The sequence below is a fragment of the Sinocyclocheilus grahami genome, unplaced genomic scaffold (assembly GCF_001515645.1).
Source record: "Sinocyclocheilus grahami isolate Dianchi unplaced genomic scaffold, SAMN03320097.WGS_v1.1 scaffold29.1, whole genome shotgun sequence".
In the NCBI taxonomy this organism is placed as follows: domain Eukaryota; kingdom Metazoa; phylum Chordata; class Actinopteri; order Cypriniformes; family Cyprinidae; genus Sinocyclocheilus; species Sinocyclocheilus grahami.
This window is the reverse complement of record NW_015505208.1, coordinates 3,261,336-3,282,966: the sequence shown is the minus strand read 5'-3', so window position 1 is coordinate 3,282,966 and position 21,631 is coordinate 3,261,336. Positions and strand designations below refer to the sequence as shown.

Below are 21,631 nucleotides of genomic sequence, written 5' to 3'. Positions count from 1 at the left end.
AATGTATGATTATTTAAATAAGGACATTTTTGGTCTTGTGTATTACAGTCATTTTAAGGTTTAAGGTAATTTTCTCTTGATTTTGGGGTGAAATGTGGCCTCGTCTGTGACCTTTCTGTGAGATTTATACATTTTAGGTTGTAAGATTCCAGTTTCAACATTTAATTTCCTTAATTCATTCATGCTTATTTAACAGGAGTGATACTGAAGTAGAGACGTCAGCTGAGGTAAGTAAATATTACTTTAATATAAGTAAATGTTATTCTGTGATTCGATACGTTGCAGATTAATGGACACCATTTCTTTTTTTTCAGTGTAGGCTTGCATTTGTTTTGAGGCCGCGCATACGTTTCCCATACAGCCGAGCGTGCGGTGTCAAGCGTGGATTGGTGTGTCGTCGCTTTATCCCCCTCTCACGCGGACCTTTAAACCCAGCCAATACAAAGCGCTCTCATTTGCATACAGAGAGCGCGTAACCAATGAGGTTGAGCGGCTGAAGAGCTTTCCTAAAGTCGAACCAATGTCTGAGCGCGTTATATTAACATATTTCCCTCGCAGACCAATCGCTTTGAGGAATGGCGGTTAAGTGTGGACCGAACTGACCAATGGACAAAGACGAGGGTAGAGTCTGAGGTCTGCATAATATTAACATGTTATTACCAGAGGTGTTTTAGATATTGATCCTGTATTCGGTCGTAGTTAAACTCACTTCCCCACCTCACAGGTCCATACCTGCTTTTCTAATTTAATAAGACAAGTGACAGGAAATTTTGTAAAAATGCCCAAGAGGAAGGTAAGCTAGTTTATATTTAAAAATCTTGATTTTCCCTGCTTTTTTTAAGAAATAGCGGCTCGCGTTTCAACGACGAGAACGTACGCAGCGTCGAGCAGGTAAAACGAGGATTAAGTTTTTAACAGCGTTCTATCCTAATCCGCGGACTGGATTATGGAATCCTGCAGAAGCAATGGAACGTTCGGTCTTCATTCGATCATCGTCACACTTGCTGGTTTCCTCCATGATAGTTGGCGGTTTAATAACCCGATGCCTCTTTGGCAGTGAAGTCGCCACTTTGTGCGCACTTGTGCTGAATGTCACTTCGCGGTGATGCTTCAGTCGCTCTCGGTTAGAATCAAACCCGAGCGCTCTGCTCTCGCCGAATGCGTACGATACTCGCTCACCTCCATTTTGAGATGTTCGTTTTTTATTAGCTCCTTTTCGTCGATCGATAGAGGTCCTCATTATTTTTGTATAGCCATGTTTGAACCGACAGGCTCTTCCTCCACCCCCATTGCGGAGCGGCAGACCCGTATGTAACCGAGCGCTTATTCAGTCACACTCAACTCTTTCTCGCCTATAAACGCGGTTAGAAAAACACTGTTGAACTGTGGACTTCGTAGAGAAAAAATGATTAACAATGACCATACCAACATCACAGTATTTTTCATTTTTAAAAATGCTCAACTGATGCTTTATTGATATTGGTCCACAGTCTGGGGGGTCTTCCAGAAATTAAAAATCCATCGAGATTGCACTCCTGCTTTATCAAGTAGAGATATGTTCATGATAGAGGCACTGAGGCGTGAGTTTCCCTAGGGGGAGCATCTCTTCAGTTAGTGAGACTGAACAAATAATGGACACGTTACAAGAATAGGCGCCAAAATAATGCTTTCCACCAAATAAAAAATAAAATAAAGAAATTAAGTGCGTTTTAAGATTTTTTATTATTGAGCTGCCTACCATCCAGACAAAGTTCAACCACAGAAGGTCAAATTATATGAGCGGTTTTATTTTCTATTCAGTTTATAGTGTTGATTTAAAATAATGATTTTGTTTGTTTCCCCCCCATGTATAAACAAAATAGAGTTAGTCAAAATGTATTGAAACAAAGAAAAATGAGAAAATTTAATTATATTATTTAAACGTTTTTCTGCCATGGTGTAAATATGATCTTTTGGAGGTGTTTTTGTAAGGTTGTATGTATCAATATTGCAGCTAAAATGTAGAACACAAATAAATAGTATGTTTTGGTCGTTATAATTACCTCATAAAATATTTCATCACAATGAATTGACTATCAGCAGATTATGTCAAAATGACATTTGTTGTATGATTCAATGGTTGGATACAACTGAGAAGGTGTAGACCTCTTGAGGTGAAGCTACTGAACTAAATAATGGTTCATAACATATCTATAGTTCTCACACCAAGAAAAGATGAGATTTGTGTATCTAATTCTGTCATGTATACACACATATATATATATATATATATATAAACTTGAGTATATTATGAAATGTAATAAACACAGATCTATATTGGCAACCAGTTTATTTGAGAGTGAAGATGTGTCATATTAAATTGTGCCCAGAGCATTAGCAAACTACCAGAGCCAAATGACCAAACACACCATAGACCTATGTAACATCTGTGACCAAAGCGGTGTATCTGATTATACCAGTGAAGTCTGACAGACAAAAGCTACTGAACATTGTGTATGAACTGAGATGAATTAGCATTATCTTTGCAAGTGTCAATTTATCAGTTAAAAAGATAACCTGTTAGCATCTAAAGGGTGATAAGTACTTTTGTCTCAGAAGTCTTTTCGAATCTTATTTAATCTGTACCTGTCGCATTAAATAAAATGTATTTGTGTGAAGAAATGTCTGTATGTACACATTTTGCATGTTTGTTTTGTCTGTACAGTCACCCGAGGGAGCAGAGGCCAAAGACGCCACCAAAGTTACAAAGCAGGAGGTAAGCTACCATTCATATTCATTTCTTTTTCAAATGTAGAACTGTTAACAGTGCAGTTTAACCCTAAATATCATTTTATGTACATATTTGTTTGACTGACATTGCTGATGCCAATAAAATCGATTAAAAATGTCATTATTGTGGTTTAGCTATTGCAAATTTGATCAACTTTAATTTCACGTTGCAGAAAAATGTGTTTAAAAATTGTGTATGGTCTCTTGTTCTTGTTCCAAGTTACCTTCCTGTCCACTGATTTTTGCCTCTTACAAAAGCCACAAAGCCTTCTAAGAAGACAGTAAAGGTTTATGTCATGCTTGAGCTTTAGTTAGGCTGAAACTTGAAAGTTAAGTTGCATGACATAAATGCAATGTTTAGGTGTTAGATTAAAAATGTCATTATTGTGGTTTAGCTATTGCAAATTTGATCAACTTTCTGCACGCTTTCAATGTTTCTTCTTCTCTTAGCCCACTCGGAGGTCAGAGCGTCTTTCCTCAGTAAGTGTCTTTTCTTTCTTTCCATATGCCCAGATGTCATTTGCATATCCCCTAGAAGGGTTAAAAAGCGGTGGAAACCAGTTATAGGAACGAGTTTGCCATAAACATGAGCAATATAGTGCTATCACATGCCCTCTAGGTATCCTCAACTTACAAACACATTGATAGTGTCTATGTATTATTCAATGATGCAATTTAGATGTGTTTGCTTTAATTGAACTTGTACCTAACTACTTTATTATCGTGTTATACATAAATGTACCACTTTTTGTGGCCTTTGTGTTATCGGTTCTGAAATCCTTACACTGTTTTTAACTTCTTTCTTCCTGTTGTTTTCTTTCAACCCGTAGAAACCAGCTCCTAAACCTGAACCAAAAGCTAAAAAGCCAGCTGCCAAGGTAATAGCTCTCTTTTCTTATTTTCTGTCTCTATCTTTGTGACATTTTAGCATGTTTTTGCATGTGCTTTGCATTGTAGGTAAGTTCTTTCCTGAATATATGAAAGCATGTTAATGAAGTTTGTGTGTTGTATGGATGATATTAACTTTTTAGTAGCATTTCCACAGTAGAGAGAACTGGCGTGATCTGGTGCTGGCCGGTGTATTTTGGAGCAATTAAACTGGTTTGGGACAGAATTATTTAACCCGTTGTCCCATTTGTGTTTTCTGCACAGAAGCCATCCAATGACAAAGCGGTAAAGGAGAAGAAGGGCGGAGCCAAAGGAAAGAAAGAGGAGAAAGAATCTGCGCCCACTGCAAATGGAGAGACCAAGCCGGAGGAGGTGCGCTAACTCTTTTTGGTTGCTAATACCATTGTGTTGCATTTGCAGTAAGACCTTATGAATGTTTGGCCATTTGAGAAGATAGAGGGAATATCTATGTGGCCTCAATAGAGAAAGAGTGTGAAATTACTCATGAAGAGCACAAATTAAGTACGTAATGATATTTTACTCCTAAGCTTTTGTTTATACATTACTGTTCAAAAGTTTGGTGGTAGTAAGATATTTTGATGTTTTCGAAAGTGCTCTCCAAGGCTGCATTTATTTCATAAAAAATACAGTAAAAATAAATATTGTGATATGTTACAATACAATACTCGAATACCTTGAGGAACTCGAATACAAAAAATCATCGAGGCAAATTATTTGCCGTAAATCAATATCGTGGCTAGTTATAATGTCCCTACATTAGCTATGTTTTGTGAAAGACTAAATGCCATTGTCCATAAAAATACCACAGAAAGAAAGTTAGTCAATATCACATGAAGAGGGCCAGTTTTCACCTCTAAAATCAGCATGATTACAAATGTGATTTTATTCAACAGTTCAATAAACATGAAGGTAATATGAGACTTACGTTTTAGACACTATATTGCCTGTTTTTGCTTTATTTGGCCAACAAAACAATTCCAAACACAGCCACAGCACTGTTTTGTGTCTCTGAGCAACATGACCGTGTTTCGTTCCTGAATGAATCAACCGTTTAAATGATTCGGTTCAATCGCAATGACTCACTTCTTAACAGTGACTTGCTGCCACCTACTGGCGCTTTTAATTTCACATTTAAAGTATCTTTTCGTTTTTAAAATAATTTTAAATATCAGTATTCAATGTTTTATGTTTAAAATAACAAAATATTATTTATGCATTTGTAACTGCAGGTTAAATGCATTCATGTCCCTCTGTGTGGGAAATTCATCCCATGCAGCTTCTGTGTTTCCTCTGCATTGCAAAGATTAATTTTGATATTGATATCATTTGTTTGGTAACAGCCCAAATGTCTTTTGTTCTAATTGACTGATTAAATGTAAGAATTTGACTCAAAAGATGATGCACACTTTTAGAAAAAAAGGCTTTATAAAGGTAAAAATGCCCATAAAATGTAAAAATCAATTTAAACTTATTGGAATAGATTAATTTCTATCACTGCTGTGAACTGACCCGCACACAGAATATGAAAGATATCAAAAACAAGTTTTACACACACACCAGTACATATAGGGACATTTAAGAGGGATTATTCTCCAAATAACTAATTTCACGTTGCAGAAAAATGTGTTTAAAAATTGTGTATGGTCTCTTGTTCTTGTTCCAAGTTACCTTCCTGTCCACTGATTTTTGCCTCTTACAAAAGCCACAAAGCCTTCTAAGAAGACAGTAAAGGCTTATGTCATGCTTGAGCTTTAGTTAGGCTGAAACTTGAAAGTTAAGTTGCATGACATAAATGCAATGTTTAGGTGTTATTATTATTTTTATTACTATTATTTTGATTTATGCCTTAGTTTTAGTTTGTACTGTTTACCTTTTTTTAAGTAATGTGAAATTGATTATTTTATTTTTATTTATTTATTTTATTTTTTTATTGATATATTTGTATTTGCATTTTGAGTGCAATTTGGCAATTAAATACATTAAATGGGTTTAGTTTTCACGGTTACTAATGTATGCAATTTCAGCAATAAAAATGTAAATTTTTCTAAAAAGAAAACAAATTAGTTGTTTATTTTAAGAGATCTATCTCATCTCTTGCATATTTAGTATTGCTCTTTAATAAAGAAAAATTACTTCTTATCCGATTAATCGATGGAATAATCTGTAGAATACTTGATTACTAAAATGATCGATAGCTACAGCCCTAGTTACAATTTAAAATAAATGTTTTCATTTTAATATATTTTAATAAATATTCCTGTGATAGCGAAGCTATTTTCAGCAGCCATTTCTCCAGTCTTTAGTGTCACACGATCCTTCAGACATCATTCTAATATGTTCATTTGAAATTCACGAATACTTTTTTTCAGGATTGTTTGATTAATAGAAGATTCAAAAGAACAGCATTTATTTGAAATATAAATATTTTGCAGAATATTAAATGTCTTTACTGCTATTTTTGATGAATTTATGCATCCTTATTGAATAAAAATATAAATTTCTTAAAAAAAATAATAAAAGGAAATCTTATTGACCCCAAACTTTTGAAAAGAAGTGTATATCTACTTTTAGTTCAGCATTGGTCATTTAATATTGCATATAGCATATCAAGTTGCTATATAGCTTTTACATGAATTTTGTCTCCCCTTCCTCAAAATGCTCTGAGATTACTTGAATCGTCCTCTAGGACATGAAAATGATTTTCATAGAACAGTTGTTGTGTGAACGAGAATGAAAGAGCAGATATGTGAGGTGGGAAAGAATGACCTAGTTACAGGCATGTTGTGGTGAAGTGTATTCTGGAAGGTTTGTAATAAAATGACTGGGTGTGAATTGGTGGTATTCATGTAAAGTTCAGATGGGCTGATAGTGCCAATGGCAAGTTTGATTTTGAGGTTATAATATTGCTTTAAAAATAATGCAACTTAAAGGATAATATTCCTTGTTCTTTTGTATTAAATGTGTTGTTGCGTCAAATTAACTACTGTAAACCAGCAGTTACTCTTGTAATCTTAATCATGAATCTTTGACCTTTGGTCAATTTCGTTGAATAGTCACAAACAGCTAATATAATTTGTCCTTTTTTTCTCTTTGCTTTTCCAATTTTCGTGTGTCAATATGAATAAGGAAACATTACACATCAAGATTTTTCAGTGCTCTGTACTAACATGAATTACATTATATTGACCGATGTCTAAACATCTTTTGAAATATCCCTTTTCATGGCTTCTGAAACACCTGCATGTGCCTGAACCCTCACTCACACACATGCACAGATCTGTGTCTCACGCTCATCTGTCAGTGTGTCTTCATGGAGAAGTTCCGCCCCTTCCTTCCTGTCCATCCGAGGGCAGAGTGAGAGTGTTAGAGTAAAGGGTATGAGAGTTTGTAGAGTGCAGTGTGTGCTTGTGTGCTCTTCACCATCAGATCTAGATATATTCAACCATCTCTTTATCTGAGACTATAGAGAAGAAAAAAAACAGAATTAATTACATTGTGAATGATTGGTAGCCAAGGTTACCATAATGTTCAGTGCATTAATTTTGATATTATGGATCACAACTTAAGGATTTTGAAGTGTGATATTCCAGAGTGTACCCAATTGCATTAATAATTACTGTTTTCAAACAGGTTTCCTGAACATTCAATGGTCAGATATACACATTGGTCAGTCTATCCACATAAGGCTAGGATAGAAGAAAGTATTTATTTAAAAATACACATTTTACCTTGAATTTAATTAATTCAAATTTAAGTTGATTTACTTATAATTACGTAAACATAATGCACTCTTTTATCGGTTTTGTCCTGTTGTTTATTATAAGGGAAGTTGTTGAGTTTAAAGGAATAATTCACCCAAAAATGAAAAATTGCTGAAAAATGTACTCGCCCTCAGGCCATGCAAGATGTAGATGAGTTTGTTTCTTCATCAGAACAGATTTGGAGAAATTCAGCACTACATCACTTGCTCACCAGTGGATCCTCTACAGTGAATGGGTGCCGTCAGAATGAGAGTCCCAACAGCTGATAAAACCATCAATAATCCACAAGTAATCCAAACGACTCCAGTCTGTAAATTAACATCTTGTGAAGCGTAAAACTGCATGTTTGTAAAAAAAACAAATCCATAATTTAGACGTTTTTAACATCAAACCATTACAAGTCCTCTTTGATTAATACTACTTTCTCTAGTGAAAAAGTAATCTCGTCTGAATCGAGGGAGAAATATGCTGAGATCAAGCACCATTTACAAGTGACAACATTTCAAAACAGTTAAAGATAAAACACCTTAATGCTACAAAAAAGCAGCTTTTCACTTCACAGGATGTTAATCAATGGACTAGAGCTTTGCCGATTACTTGTGGATTATTGTGATGTTTTTATCAGCTGTTTGGATTCATTCTGATGGCACCCATTCACTGCAGAGAACAAGTGATGTGCTAAATTTCTCCAAATCTGTTCTGATGAAGAAACAAACGGATCTAGAGTGAGTACATTTTCAGCTGTTTTCATTTTTGAGTGAACTATTCCGTTAACAAATTATTTTATGATTCCCAATATGAGGTAAGTTGTGGTCATCATTTGTATGTGGATTTACTCATACTAACTGAGTGGCTTTTGTTCTGTCTGTCTGACTTCACATCAGGTAATCTAACAGTTTTAGAAAAACTTAAGTCCTATCAAAACGTTCCCTGCATTAGGAAATCATATTCTTTTTCTTCTGTGATTTTTTTCCCCTCTGTATAGGAAACTGAGCCCAAGACTGAGGCTGAGGCGAAAGAGTGATTGAAGTTGTTTTCTGGAATAACAAAGAACATTTTTTTATTCCTATTGAGTATTTTGTAAAATGCAAACTTTTTTTAGACTTACCGTACTAGATATCCTTAGCTAAGTCGACTCACACTCCCCGCTGAAGCACCGTACCTGTCTCCTTCTCTTTCATCTGACAGAAAGATAGATTCATTTCAAGGAAAAGCAACAGTTATTCTTGAAAATTTCACCAGCAGCTTGCCTGCCAAATGCAGCCACTTGGAACATGTCACATCCTACCTGTTAAAAGCAACCAGTTCATCTTTTGCCACCAGAGCGCATATCCTTAGCTCCATATATATGGTTACTAAGGTGCAAGTCTTTGGTGTGTATTGCCTTTGAGTCTTGTTATTTAATTGGTTAAATATCATAAAAAAGAGCGAGAGATACAGAAAGAGGGAGCAAATGGGGCCGAGAGATTTAAATAGTAACCCTTTACTTTATCTCCTTTGTAGCATTTTGAGATTCTAGTGTGTTCTTTTAAAATTGTTGAATTAAACATGACCCTTAACAGTGGCAGAAATCCATAGCAATAAACAAGTGGTGCTTTGTACTAGAAGGTTAGGAAAACTCTATAAGAACTCAATCTCAGAAAGATGTACAAGTCCACAGAACTGGTTTAAGAGATACTCTCTGTAAAATGTTTTCAAATAAAAGATGAATAAACGGTCAATTGACTCTTGTGTGTTTCTTACTAGTTGTTGCTTTAATGCTCCACAAGTACTAGGCTGTCTCTATACAAAAGTTCAAAGCAGGCTTAGTGTTGGTCTAATATTTTTTACTAATTTTAGAATTTTGTAAAAATTATTTTAGAATAAATTAAAAAAAACACTATTTTGCCAAAATAGCTCAACTTCATTTTTTGGGGGGGGGACAAATCTAATAAAGTAAATATGTAATTAAATACAGTATTGGAACAACAATGGAAAATGGTCAAATTAGTACCAATCTTTCTTTAATGTCGTCTTTCATGAATTGATTTATTTATACATTTGTAATTAGAATTGAGTGAAACTTGTCTATTATTTCTTTATAATATTACTCTTTATTTCTTTATTTATTTTTTGTGAACGCATGAAATACAAATCATAAGTGTGTTATTCAAAAACACAACTAGTCACTTTTTTCCAGTAACAATTGATACCACTATGAAACTGCTCATGATGAAATTCACATAAAAACATGGTTATTTTTCCGCTGTGGCTCATATCTTCTCAATGAATTGTAAAATTATGTTAGATAAACATCTGTGAACGAAAACAGGTATTTAACTTCTCAATGATGCATCCGAAATCCAGATGTAAAAGAAACGTAGTGCACTTTCAGCTTGTGTGTTCCTCAGGAAAAATTGAAAAAGAATATAAAATGTCACATGATTTAAAACAGCACATTACTGGTTACTATAAAGACTGCTATTAATTCCAAAAATGCAATTCATAGGGAGAAAGTGAAAAAAAAAAAATGATGGCAACACTATAACATAGTTAACTTTGTGGAAAACTCTTGAGGGTCCAGGGTGTTTAGTCTAAAGCTACAAAGGCCTTTCAGTATAGTTCTTTATACACATGTAACCCTAAACACACACGCACACACTCACTAAATACAACTGCTGATGTCAGAAAGTGAAAGGTCAGCAATGCCACGGGGAGGCAGGAACAGAGAAGAGGAAATGAATGGACTGACAACACTCGTTGGTCTGGACTCCTGTCTTTCTGCAGGCCCAGCCAATAGACCAAAAGCCCCATATATAGTAATAAATCTGTTTAATGATCACACAGGCAACATATTTCTGAAGTACAGAAATGAAAGTGCTTCTTTCTTTTTAAAAGTGATTGGGTTGTTTTAGAGGATCTACACTTGTCAGGAACGCTGTGCATTTTATAGTGTTACTGTTGTTTATGATATGGATGCTTTTACAAAGAAGACCCACTGAATTTCATGAACAGACACTTAAAATATTTTTTTCAGCACTTAATATTAGTGTAAATGTGCTCTAAATAAAATGGAACAGGAAACTTTATTCACATTATTCTTATCATCCACATTGCTTAAGTTTAAATAAACATACCATGAAAACTCTATATGTAAGACCAAATAATAATGCATCAACAAAATAGAGATATATTATGTATTATGCATTGAAGTATAGAATTAAGCCCAGAATTATGTACTGATTGATTCTGATACAGAATTGTTGTGGTTGATGCTTACATGATTGTATCCCTCACTTTAAATATTTACTGATTATTATTAGAGGTTACTCTTTGTGAAATGTTTTTAATGATCACGCTTTCATTAATAATTATTATTTTAGCAAAATATAACAGTCTGGAATGCTCTGTTGAATCTACTGAGATCCAAGGAGGCAAAACCCTCCAACTTGATTTATGTACCCCTATAACCTTTGACCCATGTTTGGCCCCTGAACTCATCAACTGAAATGATAGTCCTGACCTCCAGTGGCAAGAAAAAATACTGCAAGCCACTGATCACAAAATAACAACATTCTTCTTTACTCCAATATATTTTAAAAAGGTGTTTATGATTTGTATTTTTAGTATTCTGGATCAAAATGAGTCACACTTTGAGTGGGGTTTTTTCTATTGTCAGAACCTACTTGTGAAGTTTAATGCCTACTCAGCCAGTTCACCAGATCACCACCGTTATTTAAAAGTGTGATAAGTTGGATCAGTTTTTCTTAAGTAGCCTCGAAGCCAAAGCTGCTATATTCATCTAGTTCTTAAGTATCTGACTGCTTTTCTCCTCCACACTATTATACTCCTAGTGTCAGAAGTTTAGCAAGTGTTACACCAACAAATGCAGCTAAAAGTAACAGTTGAACTCAGGATTTCCCTAGCAAGCAGTTTGTATCAGCTTTATAAACAAAAAGTCACAGATTGTATCAAAGTCACCTTTTTAGCTCAGAGAAAAAAAGGAAAGGCAAACCTCAAATGCTTCCTTTGTCTAATGCCTCACTTTGATGCCTCACCCCTTAAAACAAGAGTGCAGTAAATCTATCTGAATTTGTGATTATGGCAATGTCAGTGTGTGCAGACATACATAAATACAATATACAAAACTATTTTAATTATTAATTTATTTTGCAGCTTTAGATTTTTAAAATTTACTTATCAAAAAGGGACACCTTGAATATCCTTAAAGAACGGTTTTGTCAGATTGAACTCCCTTTTGGGGATGATATTGGTAAGTGCATACACACATTCAAAATTCACGAACACGATTGTATATGTGAATTGTATATGCAAATATGCATCATATGCACATGAAAATAAATAAAAAATATTTAAAACGACATGAAAAAATCTGTTAAAAATAGTCTATAAAAGTATGTTATTATATTCTTTAATGGTTGCTGGGATATTAAGCCTCAGTTTGAACTCTCATTTGCATCACTTGCAAAATACGGTCAAAGCTAAAAAGTAGGTTTAGCCTCTTGAACTTCACAAGCATTGGCTGTAAAACAGCTGGTGGTGTTTATTTAACATGGATAACTAATTAGGGAACTTAGTAAAGACTGGTTATATCATGAACTCCACAACTACTTCACTCAGCACTATCATTACAGAAGGTGAAAACTCAACAGGCCTTTTCAATGTCGTATGACTTACTCATAAATACATTTATCTAAATTAAGTCCGTAGACATATAAAGCACAACTTCAGCTGGCTCATTTAAAGCAGACATTCTCACTGCTTGTTTATGCCTTTGATTGCTTAGATAAGAAGAAGAAAAATTGATAATACGTATATGTAATTAATATAGTATTGTGGATAGAAGTATTTAAACACTTTGTCCAATTTATATAACTGTTTTACACAACCTTTAACTAGACATGGACACACAGTCTGTATGTTGTTTCTTTAAAATAGATAGATCTTATGGCATATAAATATATAAATAAGATCACCGATCAATGTCCTATTTTGTCTGGTGTTGCCATTAGTCACTGGATTCCTTTAACTTACAAGGTTTAATTCATTACATTCTCCCTGTTTACAACCCTTCCCCCATTTTACTGCCCGCTCGTTTTGGGAAAGAAATGGAGGACAAATCACTACCGAAAGAGGGGGTGGGTTCCTTGGGATAAGTGTGGTTTAAGATTAAAACGAATGGACTTTTATACACTTTACAATCACAGAAATACGGGGGTAGTTTTCAGGTGTTTGATAGTAAGCTTCAATATGCTGTTGTGAGAGAAACATGGTGTGAGATCCGAGCTTCGCTGCCTGCAAGGTCGACAGACCGAGGAACAAGAGGCGCCATTAAAGCTCAGGGTATGGGACTTAGACAAATAACCGTAGCCTGAATGAACAGTTAAATTATTGCATAAAATGAGCCACCATTGCCTTCTTTTTCCCCTTAAGCGTTAGCAACGCAGCCTGCCTGACAGCACAGTCCTGCGCGTACGTACTATACTCTGCTCGTGTATTCCTGCGCAAAGGGGGTTGTGCTTTTTAGAGGGAGGAGGGGGTGAGGAGCGTAAGCTGAAACCCAAAATATTCACGAACACCGTAAGGTGCATTAAACGGCACGTTTTAGAAACATCGTTTCTTGTCCACCCCAAACGCCCCGGCTCTCGGGGTGTTTGTCCGCATCGACGCGTGGCACGTTGTGCCTGAGAGCGGACTATTTTGCGAGGCGCGGAGGCCTCGCGCGACGTGCCGGATCTGCTTTCTGTGTGTTGGGTGAATGGAGGCGCAGCTCTTCCTGGTGAACAAACACTGACAACTATAGGGCAGCCTAGCGATACCCGCTTCCCAGAACGGCCACACACCTTCTCCTTCACCCCCAAAACAACCCTAAACATGGCTGCTGAGCGTAAACACATCGCGCAGTTGAAATCCGGTGAGTAAAAGGGATTGAGAAAGGTGACGTTGGAATATTTGTATGTACATCTGCCTCTCCCACCACGTCCTTCTTGAAAGCTAATGTAGCTCATTCTCCCCCATCTCGCAGAACTGTACTTCCTAATAGCCCGGTTTTTAGAAGCTGGACCTTGTCAGGACGCGGCAGAGGTGGGTGATTTTGTCATTTAGGACTGTATACGACATTTCTGGAAAAAATCGAAGCGTAATTTGCTATTTTTGTGCTTTTTTCAGACCTTGAAACGGGAGGTTCAGGAGAAGGAGGTAAGCAGCGCGAGCCCTACTCGCGTCGCATCTCACTGCGCTGCACTTCAAGCTGTTCATTTCACGCAGATTTCATATTTATTCTTTAAAACACAAAATCGACCCCTTGGAATTTACCTAGACCCGTTTAACACTGTTTTTCCGTTACAGCTGTTACCCAAAAGGATTGACTGGACTGGCAAAGAACACCCAGGGAGTTACGAAAATTTGGTAAGGCATCCCTATAACCGAGAGAAAACTTTTTAGAGAGCAAAATAAGAAATTGAATTTCCCGCAATTTTTAAATCAGGAAAGAAACTTAACCCGAACACACGGGCAAAAACCAACCTCGGGGCTAGAAAGGACCGTCAACGGGTGAACCCAGAGCCTGGCCTGACCTCAGGGATGTGAGTTTGGTCACAGTGCTGTCCGCAAGGTGTAAATAGATGTTCAAATTGATGTAGAAATAAAGAGACGTCATGAATGTGGTGCTATAAGGGGAAGGGAGCGGAGGGAGGAGGGACCAGTGCGCAGAGACTGAAAGCGGGGCGGGATGGAGGCGCTCTGCTCCATGTAATACAACCATAGTCAGGGTAAAATACTCCTTTTACCTCAGTTTATTTCACTTAAACTAAGCTTTTGGAGCAGGAAGCAACAAAGCCGGAGTCGTAGAGGATCTTAGCAGAGTACTGGGGATTTTTTGAAGTGGCCCTGACAATTTGTTCCTTCGGAGGAAATGATTTTTGAACAGACAGCACTGAGAGACTTGAGGCCGATAATACAAATGAGAGGTACATCGAAATGAGTACATATTGATTAATTTATTAATTACGATATTTAGAAAGGTAAATAAATGAATCATCGGATTATTTGCGTTTTCCAGTAGCTCGCTACTTCATTTAGAAATATCACTCGAGAAGAGTTTGACTTCGCTTTCGAAGTGAGAGATACAAAAATATTTTGATTTTAAAACTTAGTGTGTTTTGATCCAGCCCCTATTATAGCCAGCCCCCAATATATATATCAGTTGCGTAACTAATGGACTCGACTGTCTGTTAATCACACAGGCTGTTACTGCTGTATCGCCGTCTCTTCTGCACGGTGAAATTCACACACATTGTAGCGATAATCTGGTATTTTGTATTCGCGATGGTCTCGCGGCTGATCTCGCGCGCCGCTACGCCACTGAGTGACTGCGTGTGTGTGTGTGTGTGTGTGTGTGTGTGTGTGACCGTTCGGGGATGATTTCACTGCCGTGTGTGGAGATGTTAAAGCCCGTGTCTGCAGATTGTGGGTAGGCATAACGCGCACGAGACTTTACCGCCTGATGTTGGCGCTGTCAATTAAAATTTTTTTTTGGTCAGGTCTCCAGTCCCCAGATAAATATGTTAATGAGCTATGCAATCTGCATTAATTATCATTATTTATAAGATTAATTAAGTAATGATGATGATAACAATATTGCATTAAAATTGTAATAAAAAATAAATTATATTTTAATATTAAAAATATATATTTATGCATTTTTAAATACAATTTTTTTATTCCAAATTTGTCTTTAGTAATTACCGTGTTGTCCGCAAAGTAATTAATATGTAATACATTAGCAGCAAAACAGTATACTAATTAGGAACGATGATTCATTAACAAAACTGTAGATGCATTTAGATTTTAATTTATGATTAATGTTATAATACGCATACCCTGATTCACTCAACGTTAACAGCGCTTTACTCATACAGTCATTAGCTAAGCGGTGTGTGTGCGCGTTTGTGTGTGTGTGTGTAGACCAATAGGATGACGCTAAATGCTATTAAAGCCACATTAATTACTGGTCTGCCTTTAGAAGCTGGATCTGCTGAACAGGCTTGATAAAAGATGCCCGGACTGACGCGTTGCGCAGGGGGGAGAACATTTTACACTGTAACGTTAGATTAGATTCATCTCTTGGGAAAATATGGAAAGATAAAAAGCGCTTTGCAATACGGCGAATATAGTCCTCTATAAGATTGTAATTATGCTATCATCTGAACGTTTTTTTTATGTGTGCACTGTCAATGTCTGGTAAATGCCTTTTTAAGTATATACCTTTATTTTATCAAATTTTTTAAAAATACACATTCATTAAGATAATTTCATTGTGATACTGGTTATTTTTTAACGAAAGCATTCACATGACATGCTTTGATTAAATTTGAATGTAGTAGTAGTAGAAAATGTAATTATTGATAAAATACACATTCATTAAGATAATTTCATTGTGATACTGGTTATTTTTTAACGAAAACATTCACATGACATGCTTTGATTAAATTTGAATGTAGTAGTAGTAGAAAATGTAATTATTGAATTATATAACTGTAATTATGTTTAAAAAGGTATTTATGTAGATTAGCGTTAAGATTGTAAATGAACTGCAAGGTTGCAAAATGTTTGCATGATACTTGCACAAAAACATGTTATTGCATTTTTGTTTCCTTTTTCAATATCTAATTTCTATGCATGCATTATTACAACAAAATAATTGAGCATATTGTACATTATGTTAGAAATATATTTAAACACAAATGTAGATCAATTTGCCTTAATGCACTTTTGTGATTGTGTGTATAGGTCAAATTGTACAGGCACATTTCTCCAGATCACCTGTTGCAGGTGTGTGAGCGAGTGAGTCCTCTTTTAGAGAGAGAAGTGCCAGCCAGTGTACCTGGAGTTAACTCACTGCTGGGAGCTGGACGCCAGTCAGTGCTACGTACAAACAAGAGTGAGTGTTTCTATTTGCTGATTAAATGAATTCATCAACCATTTTTTAAATAAGCAAGTTAACCAGTTTACAGCTAAGTTAAGCAAAAAATATTTTTGAATGTCTTTTTTTTTTACAGTATTTACACCATAACTGCTGTAAAGCAATGTAATAATGAATTGAACAAATGTGTATTTTGTGCCACAGTTTTTTCTATGTAAAAAGCTGATGACATGAAAAAATCTTAACATTAGGCAAATTCATTAAAGGATTTAATTTAGTCTTTTAATGTCAACAAATGGCATCTCACGACTGAGTCAGATATATAAGCAAGTATGTGAAAGAAAGAGGAATGATAATTGATCAGTAGCGGGGGTACCTTCAAATTAAAACAGATTCCATAGCAAACTTCAGCATGTCTATAACATTATCAAGAATACTTCAATTGGCCTTCATAGAAATAAAACAAAAGTATATAATTATATATTGCTTTGCAGTGGATGTGTGTGTCAATACCAGTTTGTGTAAGTGTGCCTAGGGATTCAGTCAGGTCTACAGTGTATGTTTAGTGACAATCCCATGTGTTTTGTTGCAAGGTTGTAAGCACGTGGTATGGAAGGGGTCTGCCCTCGCAGCCCTGCACTGTGGCAGGCCACCCGAGCCGCCAGTCATCTATGGAAGCCCGCCCAATATTGGTAAGTCGCCTTTTATTGGTTGTTTTGTTGATGTATTCCAGTGGAGGAAACAACATTCATACACACCCTCATACCTTTTAAAGACAGTTTTTCATTGATTTGATTATTGAAATAGAATTTAAATGTTCAAATAAAGAAAGTAGAACATTTTGAAATTTGTGAACCATGCATTAAAAAAACGCTATTTGTTGTAAATGAAATGGTTATATTAAGAGTTTACTTAGGAAGCTGATGATTCAAATGTATTTGCTCTTGTGTGCTATAGTGGAAACAATATACAGTCGGAGACTGAATGGCTCATATCGGTTGGGTCAGTTGGTTCCGACAGCTGTTTACCAACATATGAAGATGCACAAGAGAATTCTGGGACACCTGTCATCTGTGTACTGTGTCACCTTCGACCGCACCGGTCGCCGCATCTTCACAGTAAGACATCTGGTTTTATGACAGACTAGGCTTTTTTTTTCAGGGGAAAAAAATTTAAATGAGCTTTCCTTTTTTTCTGAAATTGAGGATATGGACAAAATGTAAAGTATCGTGTGTGCACTGAATTGCATGTTTTATAAAACATAGTATGTTGAGCTCTCCCTTTGTTTCCTTATTGACAGTATATACAGTATTCTGGAGTGTAGTATTACATCAGGTTATGGAATTTTTATTTGTTCGTCATGTTCTTGTGCTTGTGTATGTGTAGTGTATGTGCTTGCATGTGTATCTGGAAACATATTTGAATGGTTTGACCACAGGGAGAAGATGTTTTGTACATATGAATGTATTGTTGAGTTTTATTGCGAGAGTTAATTGGATGGTTCGAAGAGTTTGCTGCAATATCAGCTTTTCAAAAGAGATTTCAAAAACGTTGAAAATGATTTATTTAAGTGAAAAAACATTCAGAGAATGATTGCAAGCTTTTGAGTTTGTTTGAAAACACTTTGGAATAGGAAGTGTTGTTCTTATTTATACCAGGTTCTCAAGGACATTCCAAAAAATAAGGGAAATTCATGATTTTTTTAATTTAGAATTGAATGAAATTAGAAAGGATAAGTTTCTGTGACCCATTAAAAATACTAACATTAGTTTCCCGGGGATTAATTTTAAATGCGCAAAAAGCAGCAAACAACAGAACATGAGGATTCACATGGTCATATCACATCATGCACCTGCAGCGCTTTTACGAGCTGAGAAAAACATAATAAAGTTAGGCTATATATATATATATATATATATATATAAAACGAATAAATAGGCCTATACGAAAAACATATTTTTACTTAAAGGCACAATATGTAATTTTCGCCGCTGGAGGGCGCAAATTCAAAATAAACAAAGAGCTAAAGGCGTAGTTTGATGACGGCGTGACTGAGTGTGGAGTCATGGGAGTTGTCGTCTTCATCCCCACAGCCGATGCAATCCGACGGGACTCGGGCAGAAATCATGTTCATGGATGAGCTAATGATTTGTTAACGTAGTAGAATGAAGCAGGGTGAGGCTGAAAGCCGTCGAAGCGAAGCGAAAGCAGCGGAGCTTTTATTATGCCACAGTTGACCGCTTCCGCTCCTTCCAGTCATGCGTATGTGGGGAAAAAAGCAGCACTGTTTTATCATACTAGATACATTTCAAAGTTCTGTTATTATGCTACTCTGTGCAATCATCACCGGTCTAATAAAACACACAACATATTAAAGCGTCTTTGGTGTTTCCATGTTTTCTACAAAACAAAACCAGAAATTGAGGCGTTACGACGTCATTGGCAGGCGACACAATGACACTATGGACACGATCCGACATTCTTCGAAACATTTGGGATAATGTAAGTACACAAGTCAGCAAAAAATATAACACTGTTCTAGTGGTTTTTGGATATTTTAATAAAAAAAAATCTTACATATTGTGCCTTTAAATGATAAATTAAGAAAATGGAAGAAAAACAAGTAGCCTAGTGTGCAGAGTTTCGGTTAATTTTTGTGCTGCGTGAAAAGAAACAGATGGCAGAAAGCGGCATCCTATTTTTCTTTAGGCTTATTTTACGAAAGCACAAAGATTTGTTTTTATTGTGAATGTACACAAATAAAGGCAAACCTTTTACAATTCTGAGTATATTTAGGACTAAAACGAGTAGTTTCTTCCACTGTTAGAAGGAAAAAAATTCAAGTGATTGCACCGGCGCCACATGCGCGCACACAGTTAAACATTGCTACCTTGACAATGCAGCCTGTTCGTTATCATAATAAAATACAGTCAGTCAAACATGGAAAAAAAATATGTAGTAAAATCTATTAAGGAGCTTTTATTATGCCACAGTTGACCGCTTCCGCTCCTTCCAGTCATGCGTATGTGGGGAAAAAAGCAGCACTGTTTTATCATACTAGATACATTTCAAAGTTCTGTTATTATGCTACTCTGTGCAATCATCACCGGTCTAATAAAACACACAACATATTAAAGCGTCTTTGGTGTTTCCATGTTTTCTACAAAACAAAACCAGAAATTGAGGCGTTACGACGTCATTGGCAGGCGACACAATGACACTATGGACACGATCCGACATTCTTCGAAACATTTGGGATAATGTAAGTACACAAGTCAGCAAAAAATATAACACTGTTCTAGTGGTTTTTGGATATTTTAATAAAAAAAAATCTTACATATTGTGCCTTTAAATGATAAATTAAGAAAATGGAAGAAAAACAAGTAGCCTAGTGTGCAGAGTTTCGGTTAATTTTTGTGCTGCGTGAAAAGAAACAGATGGCAGAAAGCGGCATCCTATTTTTCTTTAGGCTTATTTTACGAAAGCACAAAGATTTGTTTTTATTGTGAATGTACACAAATAAAGGCAAACCTTTTACAATTCTGAGTATATTTAGGACTAAAACGAGTAGTTTCTTCCACTGTTAGAAGGAAAAAAATTCAAGTGATTGCACCGGCGCCACATGCGCGCACACAGTTAAACATTGCTACCTTGACAATGCAGCCTGTTCGTTATCATAATAAAATACAGTCAGTCAAACATGGAAAAAAAATATGTAGTAAAATCTATTAAGCCGTTAAGGATCAAGTGTTTTCACTGTACCGCCGTGATGTTATGCAAAACATTTTGTTTTACGTGGATATTGGAACGCAAGTGAAGTACATAATAAATACATAGCTGTAACGGGGCTGACAAGACGTGAGACATGTGGATCCATCTGCAGGCTTTATTTAAGAGACGTGGTAAACAGGCAGGGTCAAAACACTGGCAAACAGGTATATGGCGGGCAAAACACAAGAATAGTCACAGGGCTAGCGTAGGTCACCGATAAGCAGACAGAATCACAGGGGCGAGATGAGAGGGAGAAATCCAAGAAAACAGGCAAAGATCAAAAACCGCAAAAACAGGCAAGGCAAGGCAAAACAAGGAAAACACGGAGACTTGGAAAGGGGTACAGGCTAAACAATACTCAGCCGAGAAATGTAGTTAGAGTGGGTGTTATATAGTGAGTGAGGTGATTAGAAACAGCTGTGTGCAATCAGTGCAGTGTACAAATCGTGCAAAGAATGATGGGATATGTAGTCCGGGGTGCTATGCAACAGTTTGTGTTGTGCTAGAGTCAATGAAATGGAAAGGGTGACCTCTGGTGGTGAATAAACGGAAGTCCATGGACTGAATTCGTGACAATAGCGAATACGGAAACATTTGATTTTGTGTGGAATGAGAGACCCAACGTTGGTTTCAGTTTCGTTTTAACTAGGGGTGCTCCGATTGATCGGCTACCGATCACTATCGGCCGATAATCACGTTGGGATGATTAATTGGCGGTCTCTAAAAAGGCCGATCTAAAAAAACTGATCTCAAGCTGATGACGCTCCTGTGAGAGGTTTGGCACTACATGCAGCGTCACCGTCTCAGTCTCTGTCCGGCGTGGGTGCAATAATTATAATGCTGAAGGTGAGGTACTCACCTTCATATTTCTTAATTAAATAATGTATAAAGGAATTTGATAACCTTGTGTGAAACTTAATTTCACAAACAGCATGAGTGAATCAGCGTGCGCGCTCTCTCTCAAAATACACAAATATCTTTAAATCACCACATCGCGTCTGAACTATAAGCAAGCTGCACGCTGCACAGTTGACACAGGAATTGTCATTTGCACAATCGAGGCAGTGTCACATTGTCACTTAAGTTTATATATTGCATTACTTTTTAATTCTTGCCGGTGTTTAACCATCCAGCGCTCGCGCACTCTCCTGGAGACCGTGCACTCATGCACACTCGCAGCGCACACACATAATGCCAGGTTCACATTACTCCGTTTGCAGTGCATATGTGGTGCATATTTTTCCCGCGCTCATGTTAGCAGATTAATAAAGCGTGCACACTTCACACGGTTGCTGTCCGGCAGTGTGTTCCAGTAGCGGTGCATCTGCAGCAGTGCAGAGATCGTTTCCACACGGAGTCTATTTTTGCTGCGCTGCAAATTTAGAAATTTAGAAGTTTAGAAATTATTATTTCAAGACATGTAAAGCATTTTTGCTCGTTTATGTGGGCCGTCCCAAGCATGGTTGCAATGTGTCCATTGTTATTTCTAATTCTTAAA

General features: G+C 36.4%; 2 protein-coding genes across 3 annotated transcripts in view; both read left to right on the top strand.

The window, feature by feature from the left end:
• Positions 1 to 628: 628 nt before the first annotated feature.
• hmgn3 (high mobility group nucleosomal binding domain 3) lies at positions 629 to 9,160 on the top strand. 2 transcript variants are annotated; one of them, XM_016257457.1, is made up of 7 exons: positions 629 to 793; positions 2,705 to 2,755; positions 3,220 to 3,249; positions 3,600 to 3,647; positions 3,922 to 4,029; positions 6,954 to 7,053; positions 8,425 to 9,160. In XM_016257457.1, exons 1-7 carry the CDS (start codon positions 779 to 781, stop codon positions 8,430 to 8,432), a joined length of 360 nt encoding a protein of 119 aa, XP_016112943.1. In that variant the 5' UTR covers positions 629 to 778; the 3' UTR covers positions 8,433 to 9,160. The 2 variants fall into 2 exon arrangements, with proteins under 2 accessions (XP_016112943.1, XP_016112953.1); XM_016257467.1 differs by lacking the exon at positions 6,954 to 7,053 and having other exon boundaries at positions 635 to 793.
• Positions 9,161 to 12,447: 3,287 nt separating this feature from the next.
• The window catches only part of phip (pleckstrin homology domain interacting protein), a 58,944-nt gene continuing 49,760 nt past the window's right edge, over positions 12,448 to 21,631 (top strand). The window contains exons 1-7 of the mRNA XM_016257449.1: positions 12,448 to 13,353; positions 13,465 to 13,523; positions 13,608 to 13,637; positions 13,788 to 13,847; positions 16,230 to 16,380; positions 16,956 to 17,054; positions 17,320 to 17,480. Coding sequence (XP_016112935.1) covers positions 13,314 to 13,353; positions 13,465 to 13,523; positions 13,608 to 13,637; positions 13,788 to 13,847; positions 16,230 to 16,380; positions 16,956 to 17,054; positions 17,320 to 17,480 — 600 coding nt within the window. The 5' untranslated portion in view covers positions 12,448 to 13,313. The remainder of the gene's footprint in view (positions 13,354 to 13,464; positions 13,524 to 13,607; positions 13,638 to 13,787; positions 13,848 to 16,229; positions 16,381 to 16,955; positions 17,055 to 17,319; positions 17,481 to 21,631) is intronic.

Excerpts from the sequence above, each read along its gene's own strand:
- hmgn3 (XM_016257457.1), top strand. Across the intron at positions 3,250-3,599 it reads GGTCAGAGCGTCTTTCCTCA|AAACCAGCTCCTAAACCTGA; the intron begins GTAAGTGTCTTT and ends TTCAACCCGTAG. Across the intron at positions 4,030-6,953 it reads GAGAGACCAAGCCGGAGGAG|ATCTGTGTCTCACGCTCATC; the intron begins GTGCGCTAACTC and ends ACACATGCACAG.